Raw genomic sequence first — 14,098 nt, forward strand, 5'->3', positions numbered from 1 at the left:
AACATTTCTATTTCTTTAAAAAAACAAAATGATTTTCTCTTAATGTGACCAGAAGATTTTCTTCCAAGTCTAGGCACTGTTTAGTACTGGATTAGAACTTCAAACTAAAATATGTATTTTCAATCATTAATGCTTTTATCTAAATCTGAAATCTTAACTTCCACTGTTATTCCTTTTTACCCATAAAATTCTTTCTAACAGTGCACATCTGGCCTTTTAAGCAATTATGTTGCACAGCACAGTGTTTACAAGTTATTTTGCATCCACTAGTTTTTTAACTTAAAAATTCTTAATAAGTTTCTGCTGTTATTGATATCTTAATAATTCTGAATTATAATAATACACAAATATATATCTGGAATTTGAATCAGTGTTGTCTGCCACAGCAGAGAGTTCTGTGGGTATTCCGAGCTTAATGAAACCTCTATTACGGAGGTGGAAGGAAAGAGTAGGTGGGCAGTAACACCGCAGAATACTACAGCTGCTCTGCAATGATCGTGTGACCACATACTGTGCTCTAACATAGAGGAAAATAAAGATGATGCATACCATTGCTATGCTTTATTCTTTGAGAAAAATGCACTAGCTTTTGCAACAGAAAAATAATCATACCTAGTTTTTCTGTCAAGGTACGTGAACTTCAGTTGTATGAGTATCAATAGAAGTATTCTGTAAAGACAGATGAATTGCCAGAAGACCCTGCAGTAATTCCTGAAGTGCAAATAAATGATATGGTTGCAATTTCCTAGTTCATTTTCTAACGTAAACTGACGTGAGTGCATGAGTATTTCCATCATATCAATGAAGATGTATTTCTCATCTTCCATTGTTATAATAGTGAAGATGATGGATCTTTTGGGGATTTTTGGTTCTCTAATATTCAGTCAAGACTAGTAACACAACTGTCTTGTTGACTGAAGCAAAGAAAAAGAATATTCTTGTCATTCATACAACTGGAAGAAAGTAATGTCACAGGGAAAAATTTTTGGCAATAAAGCAGTATGATATATACATTTTCTCACTTTGGCTTCCTATATGAAGATAAAGAAGAGGTATGGAAAGATGTAGAAAAAGTCAAAATGATTTTAGGAGTACTATTACCATGATTTGGGTTGTAACACGTTAAAGCATAATTAAGCTCAGTTTGCTTTTCAGATAATTAGGAGACATGATCTCAAGCCACAAGTTAAAATACAGTTTAAAAGTGTAGGTGTGTTCTGATTTAGATTTAGACTGAAGACAGTTTCTAATAACAAAGTATTCTATATAAATAGACTCTGAGTATTACGTGATCTTGAAAAACAGCTCTCCAGGCTTTAATTTGGGGTGTGTGTGTGTGTAGGGGGATCATCGTGAATAATTGCCAGTATTTCTCTTTCCCAGTTATTTGACTGGCTTTACCCATGTATCATCTTTTGGGAAACAACTCACCGTATTTTTTTGTCCTGTACCCATATCTTTCTCTGGTTAGTCCTGAGGATATGGTCTCACTCAATACAATTAAATTTATCTTTTTCTTTTGTTCTTGAAATTTGTCCTATTAATAATATTTTTTTGGCTTTTTTGTTCTTTGGCTTGTAAGAACAAGGGTCCTTTTAAGCAGAGACGGCTTAAATGAAAAATGACTTTTTAATACTTTACATCTTTCACATTCAAGGCATATTAACAAATGCCAGGATAATTTTTTGAAAAGTTTATTGATTTTTGTTGGAATAGCAAGACTGGGAGATAAAATGAAAAAAATATATATAACATAGAAAACTTCATAAAATTGTGCCCATAAAATAAAAACCTGTATTCGTTTTGTCAAATACGGATGTCAAAAGTTTTATGAACTGGTTCTTCCTATCTTCCAGCAAGTAGTTTTATTTTAAGCTTATAACATTTGGAAGTTTCATGGCACAATATTGGGATTTTAGGTTCAAGATAGAGAAAATAAAGAATTCCAAAAGAGTCACCTGTCTGATACAGACAACATTCATAAATCAGCTTTGGAAATCCCAGACAGGAAAGAAAGAGAAGAGCATACAAAAAGCTTAGAGGTACAAGAAGAAACGTAACACGCACCATGCTTCAGAAGTAGAGTTTCACAGCTTGGGCATGCTATGCACTTCGTTATTTTTCAGAAAATGGTTTTGCATGATAAGTTTGTTATACTGAGGGGGAAATGTTTGTGCTGCACTGGAAAAATGCCATTGCACTGTTGTTAGCTGTAAGTTATATGTATATCAGTACTGTTATGTAAGAAATACCATATATCACAAGGGAGTTGTATATACCAAAATGGTTTAAAATCTTGAAAATATTGATGTACAATAATCTTGAAAATATTACATGTACAGTATGTGGTTATATTTGCTTAAGTGTTAGTACTGAGGGAGTTAATTAAATGGATTCTGAAGATACCTGTTCTTTGCTTTCTGGTATGGTATAGCTACTCCGAAGGCAGAAAGATTTAAATATCTACTGTGTAAATGTAATTATATTCTTCAAGGATAATTTATGGGGCAAATGCTTCTACAAATCTTTGTTTATATTGTTTATAGTAAAAAATAGTTAATGGAACCTAAACCTCCCAAAATACGAGCCTAAGTTTCCATCATCTGAGTAAAAGCAAGTAGAATTTAAAGTACAGTATTTTACATTTTAATAATGCATTTTTATTTTCACTTCAATTTAAATTATTTCTCTAAATATTATACCTCTTGCCTATATTGACTTTTCTCTGCAAAACCATGTGACTCATAATCAGTGGATTACTTTTATCAACAAAATGTCAGGGTTCAGAGATCCTCATAGGGTCTCCATTAGTGTAAGTTCCTTCCTAAATATATTTCTCCCAACCATTTCCTCCCTCATTTTTACTGCTAATTATTTACTTTCTCCTAATATCTCTCCAAAAATCCTCTTTTTTTGTAGATGCTCTTCTCCCCCAACTTTCATCCTCTTTCCAGAAACATAACTCATCCTGCGGCTCCCAGGACTATGCATGTTTCTCTTACCCCTTCCCACAAGGATCTTCGCTGGAGTTGGTACTGCTTTGCAGTGTCGCCATGTCCCTTTCTATCAATTCCCTTTTCATGACCTTTGCTTGAGCCCGTGCACTAACATCCACTTCCCACAAAGTGGAGTTCCCATGTTGCTCGTTTCTGCAGCTCCCTTTTCACAAGTCCCCTCCTGAGGGGAGAGTTCCTGTATCATTCTTCTAGGTAGTGTCTTCCCCACTCTGCTCTCTCCAAGACACCTGTCTTCAGGTCTAGCATCTTTCTCATTTCTGAACGTTATTCTAGTGATGGGTTAAGAAATGGTACTAAGACCCTATTTGTGTCTTCATTCCCTTCTTCTAGCTACGACCAAGCCTAATTTAAATGACCTAATTTAAGAGCCACTTTCTTTTCACTTTTTGACTCATGGTATTTACAACATACTTCTTACTACTGGCTAGAACAGAAACACAGTTGTGCAGGACAGTCTTTGAAGGTTATCGTTCACTGAATTCTCAATGAGAAGTCTGTGAAATCAATCTTTTTAAGCTAGGAAGAACTCTTTAGAGATAAAGATCATTCTGATTTAATATAGCTTTAGGAACAGCTGAATAAGTGGAAGGACTTTTGCCACAAATAAATGAATGAGGAATCCTTAGTTCTGAAACAATAAGGAAATGATTATTGAAATTTTTTTATTATTTCTATTGACAGCTTGCATTTTTGTAACTTTACTTCATCAAAAATGTTTATATGGCCTTGACGCATCTTACAGGTTCCATCCGTTTTGCTCACATTTTCAAAGTGAACACATGATAATATTACAAATAATTGCTGTAGAACTAATTAGAATTTTCAGCTGACAAATCAGCATGATTAGACACACTACCTGTGTGGTGGTGTTTGGAGCGGGACTCTGCAGGCTCATACGGACTTGTGTGGGCCGCGATGAACTCGTTTGGGCTTATACAGGCTCACACGTGCTCATATGGGCTGCTGCGGGCCTGTGCGGGCCTCTGTTGGCTCATACAGGCTCGTATGGGCTTCTGTGAACCTCGCGCGGGCTCATATGGTCTCCAAATACCACCACACCAAACCACCAGGTTTTTCACCTTGGTAAAAAAAAAAAAAAAAAAAAAAAAAAAAAAAAAAAGAAATGTTTGTTTGCTGCAGTTTGAAGTGAATTCTGTTTCCTGTGTTTATTCTGCATTATTATATTCCTCAGGATGCCTATGGACATCCTGCCAGTGAGATGAGGATAGGGGAACTTCGTCCTTCCATGCCAGAGACGCCGTTGTACCAACCCAAACTTGTTCTTCTGGGTAAAGAGAAGAAAGGTACTAAGTTCACTTACAAAGACTTTTTAGATGAAAGCATATGTCATGTATGCAGATAGATAAGACACATGTTTCTTAAGGTATTCTATACTTCACTCTGATTTTAAAATATATTGCAGGCATATTTGTGCACATATGTGTATGTATATCTATATTCATAGTATCAGTTTAAAAATGTATTTCTCTGGAGTTCATTTTCCAAATACTACCTCCTGAAAATGTTTGCTGTGTTTTGTTTCAGAATCGACAGATGAATCTGAAGCAGATAAGATGCATTGTCTGAATAACAGCGTTTCCTCAGGCACTTACTCAGACTATTCCCCTTCCCAGGCTTCCTCAGGGTCCTCCAATGCACGTGTTAAAATGGGGTCCTTGCAGACAACGGCTAAAGAAGCAGTGAATAATTCTTTGTGGGGGAACAGGTGTGATCATGTTTCTTAACACAGCTTCCTGTTGCTTTTTGACTTATGTTGTTATATGCACTTGGGCAAAGTGATAGTGTGCTATCTATAAAGGCATTCAAATCAAAATACAACATTTTACCCCAGTTTTGTAGAGGTGTACATAGCTATACACAGCCCAGGCTGTAGAGAGTTAGCCTTCCGTTCATACTGTATAAATATCAGTAATTCTACAGCTGGTTTTTCAATTGTGTGGCATAACCATGCATTAAAAGCACCTAGCAATTGAGCTACAATTATTCTGCTCCATGTGATCCTGAGCTGCAGCTAGCTGTATTTTAGCACAGTTAACAGAGTTTGTGATTCATATTCATTGTGTCCTGAGCCTTAGTTTTCCTTGGACCTCCAAGCATAATACAATTCCTTGGAAGTTGTGATTTGCACTGGCCATCAGTAACCTTAAAATACTCATGTACTGTAAAACAAACACCGTCATATCTATTCCTGCTGTAGGTTGCCTAAACGTAGTTCCATCTTAAGAAATCCACAAGCTCCTCATCATTAAACACAAAGGTTGGAGCCTACTCACTGGAGATGTGTAAAATCTTGGTGGTGAGAACAGGCACAAACTGAATCTGTATTTGTTGTTGTTTAAAAAAAAAAAAAGTAAACATTTTCCCCTGCATTTATGGAAGATTATTTTTAAAGTAGGAAAATAAGTTACGTTTAGCTAGATTTACACGAACAAAGGGTATTGAGCCATCCAGGACTTTCGACTCACTTTGTTGTTTCTCCACGTATATATTTACAACTTCTGTGCTCCAGTGCAAAAACTGCTGCAGATATTCATGCCAAATCAGTGGCATACAGAGCCCATCTCATAGTATGATTCCAAAGCCTTAGTATAGATGGGAGAATATTAAATTGCTTTATATGCATGTCTGTCTGATGATTGCTTATGTTTTCTAATAGAGGATATTTTATTTTATTTTATTTTGTCATATTTTTGCAGGCTGGTGCAGTCATTTCCTCAGCCCCTTGAAACAAAGCCATTATTGAGCCAGCGGGAGTCTGCTCCAGCAGGAAACCTGCCTCAGCGCAACGACAGGCGCCCCATGAGTGACACTTTCACTGACAGCTGGAATGATAGTTCGCACTACGATAATACAGGGTTTGTTGCAGAGGAGAGCACGGTGGAGAATCCTAGTGCTAACCCTCTCTTAAGCACTAAGTCTAGAAGCACATCTGCACATGGACGCAGGCCGTTAATTAGACAAGACAGAATAGTTGGTATTCCTCTGGAGCTTGAACAGCCTACACTCAGAAACACACATGAATCTGAAGTGCCTCCTCCCAATCCTTGGCAAAATTGGACCAGAACTCCTAGTCCTTTTGAAGACAGGACAGCTTTTCCTTCCAAACTGGAAAACACCCCCACCACCAGTCCTTTGCCTGAACGGAAAGATCATGTCAAAGAGTCTCCTGAAATAGCTAGCACTTTCACTCCAGGAATAGCATGGGAATATCATGATTCAAATGCTAACAGAAGTCTCACAAACGTCTTTTCACATATTCACTGTCGCCCGGAACCTACTAAAAGTGTTATTTCGATCAGCAAGAGTACAGAAAGGCTTTCTCCAATGTTGAGAGATTTAAAAACTAATAAATTTAAGAAGTCACAAAGTATTGATGAAATAGACATTGGTACATATAAAGTTTATAATATACCTTTAGAAAACTATGCATCTGGTAATGATACTGTAGGAACCCATGAGAGAGTAGATAAGCTTATAGGACCGGAGCATGGCCTGTTGAGCATGTCTCGCAGCCAGTCTGTGCCAATGCTGGATGATGAGCTGCTGACTTACGGAAGCGTTAAGGTGCAGCAGCAGCAAAAGTCTTCTGTGACAAAGAAAGTCTATCAGTTTGACCAAAGCTTCAATCCGCAAGGAGCAGTGGAAGTCACAGCAGAGAAGAGATTACCACCACCTTTCCAACACAATCCAGAGTATGTTCCCCAACAGAGTAAAAACATGACCCAGGATTTGGTCAGCCCGAGAGCCTACCGTGGCTACCCTCCTATGGAGCACATGTTTTCCTTCTCTCAGCCTTCGGTTAATGAGGAGGCGGTCAGTGCCCCTTTTGCGAGCCAGGGATCAAGGCCCGGTTTTTTGAGAAGAGCAGATTCATTGGCAAGCTCCACTGAAATGTCAATGTTCAGAAGAGTCAGTGAACCGCATGAACTGCCTCCAAGCGATAGGTATGGCAGGCCTCCGTATCGAGGAGCTGTGGAGCGCCAAAGCAGTATCTCAGTGTCTGAATCTCAGTTCCTCAAAAGGAATGGCAGGTATGAAGATGAACATCCTTCATATCAAGAAGTGAAAGCCCAGACTGGAAGCTTTCCAGTTAAAAACCTTACACAAAGGAGGCCATTGTCTGCAAGAAGCTACAGTACAGAGAGTTATGGTACATCCCAAACCAGGCCAGTTTCAGCTAGGCCTACAATGGCAGCTCTGCTGGAAAAGATACCATCAGACTATAACTTGGGTAACTATGGTGACAAGCCTTCAGATAACAGTGATATAAAGACAAGGCCTACCCCTGTGAAGGGAAATGAGAGCTGTGCTAAAATGCCTGCTGACTGGAGACAACAGCTACTTAGACATATAGAAGCTAGAAGGTTAGACAGGGTATGTTTGGCATTTCTCTGCAATTAATGCCTTTAGTTGTGTGTTTTGATATTTCAAACTATTTGCACGTACAGTGGTGAACATCAGAATTCCCAGTAATGAAATTCCTGCATTTTGTATTAGAGGAACTGGCCTGTAAAGCTTTCTGTCAACACATAAAATCAGTTGGAGTTAGGGATTCTTGGGTACATGAATTATAAAGAGTCTCTATAAAAGTAACTTACCACAGTGCACATTACTAATTTAATAACTACTGCAGCACTGTCTGAAATACTAAAAAAAAAAATCTCTCCTTATTAACAGATGTGAATATGCTGCTGAAGTCCACATTTTCGGTTATGATTTGGGAGCTTTTAAAGATGCGGGATACATCTTTGCAATAAAAGAAAATTTTAAAAATCACAGATAAAAAGTAAAAAAAAATGTATTTTAACTTTCATATCACTGTTAGTGGAGGGGATTTAAAGCTATATCTTAACTCTTAAAAAAATGTCACTGAATATACACTGCCTCTGTTTTTAACAAGAAATATTATTATTACTCCTTTTAGCAATAGAAAGTTATGCTTATTTACCTTCTATACAAAGTGTAGTATAAACACTAATGCATGATTTCTACAATGATTTTGGCTATTTAATGACCTACTTCATGAATCTGGGTTTGCTTCATAAACTGAAGTGACTGTGAAAAAATTACTGTGGCCTAATGCATAAATTAGCTTCAAAATGTGTCCGTATACGTATTTTATGCTAGATATTTGTGAGTCTGGTGTCAATATATTTGTTACCTTTCCGGTCTCAGATATGATGCATATTAAAATATCATTAAGGATCAAATGCATGAACTTTAAGCATTGGCTTGTAGGCTGAAGCTCTTCCCTTACTTCAGCTATTTTCCTTCTGATGTGTAAAATTGATTGGAGAATAGTGCAGGTAAAATAGTGCAGGCTAAGTATAGATGTTTCTGGTGGAAATCCGTGTTTCCCAGATGTTGTTTGTTTAAGAAATACCTTTACTCTTAGTTTAAAATGTGTATATATTTAAGAAATATTTTAATTCATGGAAAGCTGACACTGGTGATTTTAGCTAATTAAATCGAGTTCCTAGAGTTTTCTGCAGGTGAAAGTGAGCTAATTTATAGTTGTTTGCAACGAGCAGTAAGAAAAGCCCTAAGAAGTTTGACTGACTAGTGGAGGCTTTGTCCAGCCAGTGAGTGCCCGGGCGCTGCCCGGCAGCAGCTGGCGCAGGAGGAGCCGCCGCCCGGCCAGCCAGGCTTGTGCGGCGCGGGGCCTGCCCGCTCGCCGCGGCTGGGCTCGCCACGGGCTTCCCTTTGCGCACGCCTCTGGGGATCCGCTGCAAAGCGCGCGAGGTGGCATGCACTCTTCTTGCCTAGGTTTTTTTTGCTCTGCCTTTGAATCCCTTTTAGGCTAGATAAATGCTTTCTGGCCCGTCCATGGTTGTGCAGACATACCAAAATTTGGCCGTATTTGCAAAATAAAGACTTGTACCATGTTGTATACTGCAGATTTCAGACTACAGATAAGGACATACTTCATTTGCTGTCAGCGTTGAAGTCTTTTTTATGGTATCCATTCTATGTATAAGTAGCAATGTATTTGCTTCCGTCTGACCCAGTGCATGCATCGAAAAGCTGTTTATTTCTCGGTACTGTTTGTTTGCTTAAACTAAAACTTTGTGAAATTAACCATATATGTGTGATACTTAATTCAATGAGCATGTGTGTTCATATCCTGTCACGTGGTTGTTTCCTCTACTCAGACCGCTGCTTACAAACACAACACAGTTAGCCTTGGCATGCTGCACTCTGGAGGTTTTTCAGCAATGCATGCCGGCAGAAGCATGACTTTAAACTTGCAGACTAAATCTAAATTTGAAAACCAAATGCTTCAAGAGCTACCTCTACCGAAAGTAAGTATGGGATAGCCAGCATATACCAGCCTTACAAAATAAATTAATACTCCTTGCTTTTTCCTGGTTTAGCTTTGCCTATTACTCATGCTTATACTATACGTAATCCAAAAAGCAAAGATGATAGTAACATAGTTTGCATAGTCGATAACCTTGCTTTTTGGATTAAATAGCTTACATGGCTGTCATTACTGCTTTCTGCTCTTGTGTTATATATAGACTGATGTGATCGTTATATTTCCCAATGATACAATCTGTGTGTGGAACTGGAGAACATACTTTGTGTTATGAATTTTTAATCTTAGAAAAATTAATGTAGAAATATTTAAGATGCATTTGAATAGGCTCCAACAGACAGGGTTTTACCCATTTGAACATTAATTTGGGTATGCTGTAATGTCTCATAAGCTTTGGGTACATACCTATTATACCGGAAATAATTTTAATTTTTTGTTCTGAATAATGCATAGAAATACAGGATTTTTTTTTCATTTTTTAATGTTTATTTTACAGCTATTAATGATATATTGTTGATACATACGTACATACATAAATATTTAAATAAATAAATATTTGATGGGAAAAGCAGTTACAGCAAGCCAGAGAGGAACGTTGCTAAAGTATTTTCAGAGCATCAGAGAGGAGATTCTTCTCTTATTCTAAGTCCCACATGGCCACACTGGAGTCCCAGGAAGAATTGGTTTGCCGTACGAGGGCAAGCAGTCTTGTTGTTTGGATTGTGTACAGTGTCAGTGGGACTGCTGTAGCGCTATAGGATACGAGCAGTGTTAAGTGTCTTACTGCATTAGCATCTGTAAGTCCCATTTAGTTGTTGATAAAAATTAGCTGTGTCTCTGTGAGTAATTAAACAGTGACAGGGCGCAGATCCAGGCTCTGAAACGTGATCATCTGTGCTGTTAATTGCTAGACCGGCCTCTGGCGTGGCTTTGACCCAGGCCAGCTGGCACTTTCCCAGGCAGCTCTTGGCCAAGGCTCCGGCATCAGCGCTGCCCAGAAATCCCCTAAAGGCAGTATCCGGGCCTGACTGGAGAGTTTGGATCCCACCCTGTTCAGGAGGAGAAGAGAATTCAGTGGCAGCAACGTGACCAGGTAGTGCTTGTTGGCCACAGGGCAAGCCTTAGCACTGCTTAGTTTACTACTGTAGGCGTACGCGCGGTATACTGGATTTCCACGCAGAGCTGTGGTAGTTGAACAGCCCACGCATGCACACGCACCTCATTGTCAGGTTTCTCCTGCTGTAACTTACCTTCCATATTCCGTTAACTTCATTTCCTTCTCCCACTCCCAGCTCGCCATGGAGCCAAACAGGTCCTGATACTAGTGTACGCTTCTCCATTGTGGCTCAGTTAAGGACATCCAGGTCGCATCTTAAGTGTAGATGTGTGTTTGTGTGGACGCAGGCAGCTTTCCAGTGTTGGTCATACTGTATTTTCTTTCCAAGAATGTTTGTCTATTTGTATATATGACAATTCTTGTCGCAAGTCCTTGCAAGATGTCCATTTGACCTTAACTCCAAACAGTGTTACTATTTCTGTGCACACATTTAGGAATAAGGTATTACGTGTTACATCAGAAAATTCAGGGTATAAATGACGATGGGTTCTAATATATGGATATCTGAGGATATGTCTAGGATGATGTGTTCTTGGGCGTGGTCTTATGTGAATTGCTCTGCTTTAAATTTTACCGGCATTTCATTGCTACATATCCATGTGAAATCTGATGTTAAAATGCATGAAAGGGGTGTATTCTTGTACTGTGAAGTGTGGAAAGCAAGGGAAAAATTATTGCTGATTGAATGTGTAGAATTGCTTAATCTTATTCCTTCATATATTCTAGAGGATTTTGCATTTCTCGATGCATCTGGGCCAGAGCAGTTTAATATATACTACTTCTTTCTCTTTATTGTGACCTAGATTCGGAAGAGTAGTAAGTGAGGTCTAACTGTCCAGTGGAAGCTCAGAATGCCAACTGTAACAGTTACTTATCCTGAGGAAGATTATTACATTGAGTCTACTCCTTCTGTAACATGTTTTAACTGCTGATTTTCCTTTTTTTACCTAGACGTAATAGATACCTAGTTTTTACTGGTCTGCAGTCTGTCCAAGCTCTGCAAATGAATAATATTGCAAACAGACTAATGGAACAGAAAATGAAAAACAATGTGTTATCACAGAATTTTCTTTTTTTATTCAGAAAGCAGTAAGCACTCTGTATTTTTTCTTTTTTCTTCTTGAGTGTTAACTCACCCCTACAGATTAGTCAGTCGCTTATAAAAACCGCACAGCATTCTCTGCAGTGAAAAAAGAAACACTTTTCAGAAGAATGCTTTCAATTTTTATCATCCGTGTCAGAATTCTTTTAAAACTGTGTGGATTGGGGAACGTCAGTCTCAGAAGTACAGCACCATCTTTTTTTACAAATAATCAGCGTTTCACAAAATGTATCCCTTCAGGAGGGAAAACAGAAGTCGCCTTAGGAAGCTGCCTCCACATACTCCCCTATGTCTCTGGATGGCTGAGAGCACATAATACGTTTTATAAATTCCTCTCACAGGGAGGTGACCAGATTTCCAGCATAGCCTTCGGCATTTCAGTCTGTGGGTGAGACTGGAAGGGATGACTCATATCACAAGAAAGATGTGCTTTCTTTTTTAGTCTTTTTTATTACTCCTCTGAGAAGAAATTTTGCAGTGGTGCATTTTGATTTTGGAAGTTCTTTGCTGCATGATCTCCGATGATGTACCCCTTGCTTGGATGAGGGTTATGTGGGGACAGTGGTCAGGCAGCAAGCAGGATAGAATGGCTGATTCATGAGTCTATGAAGGCAAAAAGCCCCCTAACTGGGCCCAAAGCGGGACCCCTGTTCTCACCTTTGGACAAGCGGGACGCAGCGTGTGCTGGGCTGCACGGCTTCGGCAGCCTTGCTCCTCCCCGCTGCTCGGCAGAGGGACTAACCCGGGCAGCGTGGTCCAGCCAGGCCGCTCGCCGTCCTGGCGGTCTGCTCAGACGAAAGGGCTGAGCAGTGTCGGGGCACATACAACCGCATGGCCAGTTGTCCTGCTTTGTCTGTAGGCTACAAGATACACCGGCGCTGTGTCAGCGTGTAGCTCTGTGCCCACATTTGCTGGCTTTAGAGAGTTCTGTGCTATCAGGGTGACAGGAGCAGCACTGCTGTATGGGACACTTGGACTGGTGTCTGTTGAGCAGTAAGAGAGAACCTGTGGGAAAAGTATGGAGCTTGGTCTCATTTTTCCCTTCTTACTATGTGTAGAGAAAGCTCTAAGGGGAGGTCTTGCATTTTCTTTGGAGTAATTTTTTTAAGTGAAGAAATATCCCATCTTTCCTGATTTTTCTGGAGCACTTTCTGAATGATGAGAGAATTAGAATGACAGGTATTTTAGATTTCCAGTAATGAGGGATGAGAATTTTTACTTAACCACTGAGGAATTTGATTTAAATCACAATTTACTGATACTTAGTTTTAAAGCATTTTTAAGCTTGTTAAAGAAAGTCCTTAACTGACCAGTTACCAGCTTTAATATTTCAAAGCCACAGTTCTGTTTGTTCTTCAGTCATCTAGAGAAGTGTTTCATGATTTTTTTTTCCTAAGTTGAAGAAGATATTGACTGGACTGATGGAGGAGAAAAAATAGACACTTTTTTTTTCTTTGCAAGGTCACCATTAATTAAAACTGAATGAGCAATTAACTGAGTAAACACTTTATAATGGTAAGTGCTGTTAGCAGTATTTAAAGTTGTCATTTTGAAAAGACTGGCACAAAAAGTGATAGCTATATGAGCAAAATTTCCACCTAAAATAAATGCAGACAATAGAAAATCCAGTTAAGACAGAAAATGGACACATGCCCTCAAAACTACTGAAAACAATAAGTAAAATAACCAGTGAAAAATGTGACACAGAAGAAGTGTGTCCAAAAGGAGAGAAAAGCAGAAAAGTATAGTATTCATTCAGGAAACATTAAATGTTTGTTATGTCCATTCATACTCAGGAAAGCATTTAATTACTGGTTCATATTACAGATATGATATCCTGTTAACTTCAGTAGAACAAAAACAAACACTCATATCCTAGAGAGTCAGTCTATAAAAAGTATACAGTACAGTGTAACATGAGCACAGCTCAAGGTGTGGTAGTCAAAACTTCAATATTGTCATTAAGGAACATTTTATAAAGAAAATATAAGCATATAATTTAATATTGATGGCAAATATTTAGTAAAAAGTTTTTGATAATTGAATGACCAGTAAAAAAGTTCTAATTCAAATGATTAATGGCAGACTACAAGGTTAAATATGTAACTTTGGCTAAAATTTGTTGTTCTGAAAATAAGGATTCGTATTAAATTAATTTTCTTTTTTCTCTTATCATTCATTATTCTCATCATTTCTCTAAAGATCTCTTATTTGCAGAGAGTCTCATGGCAATATGATTACATGTTAACAAAATACCATAAAATTTAAGATGATTCCCTTTTTAACAGTAGTGTGTTGCAGTTTAACTGAGCTGATAACTAGAATAAATGTGAAGAGAGAATTTTCTGTCACGCTCTGTTAAGTGACTAAAGGGTGCCATCCCGTTTCCGCAATAGACCCCATCGCAGCAGAGCAGCATTCTAGACAACGGGCAGGAGGAGGTTTCGGCGAGCAGCCAGTGGAACCCCTACCCCCTGGGGCGGCGCGACGTGCCCCCGGAGACCATCGCCAAGAAGGTAAGC

General features: G+C 38.7%; 1 protein-coding gene across 3 annotated transcripts in view; it reads left to right on the top strand.

Annotated features, from left to right (window-relative positions):
- LRRC7 (leucine rich repeat containing 7) overlaps positions 1-14,098 on the top strand; it is a 191,303-nt gene that overhangs the window by 154,242 nt on the left and 22,963 nt on the right. For 2 of the 3 annotated variants that reach the window (XM_064516351.1, XM_064516353.1), the window contains exons 17-21: positions 4,210-4,321; positions 4,563-4,743; positions 5,735-7,412; positions 9,191-9,340; positions 13,973-14,092. In XM_064516351.1, coding sequence (XP_064372421.1) covers positions 4,210-4,321; positions 4,563-4,743; positions 5,735-7,412; positions 9,191-9,340; positions 13,973-14,092 — 2,241 coding nt within the window. The remainder of the gene's footprint in view (positions 1-4,209; positions 4,322-4,562; positions 4,744-5,734; positions 7,413-9,190; positions 9,341-13,972; positions 14,093-14,098) is intronic. The other variant, XM_064516352.1, reaches the window with a different exon arrangement.

This window comes from Dromaius novaehollandiae, chromosome 8 (genome assembly GCF_036370855.1).
Source record: "Dromaius novaehollandiae isolate bDroNov1 chromosome 8, bDroNov1.hap1, whole genome shotgun sequence".
Taxonomy (NCBI): domain Eukaryota; kingdom Metazoa; phylum Chordata; class Aves; order Casuariiformes; family Dromaiidae; genus Dromaius; species Dromaius novaehollandiae.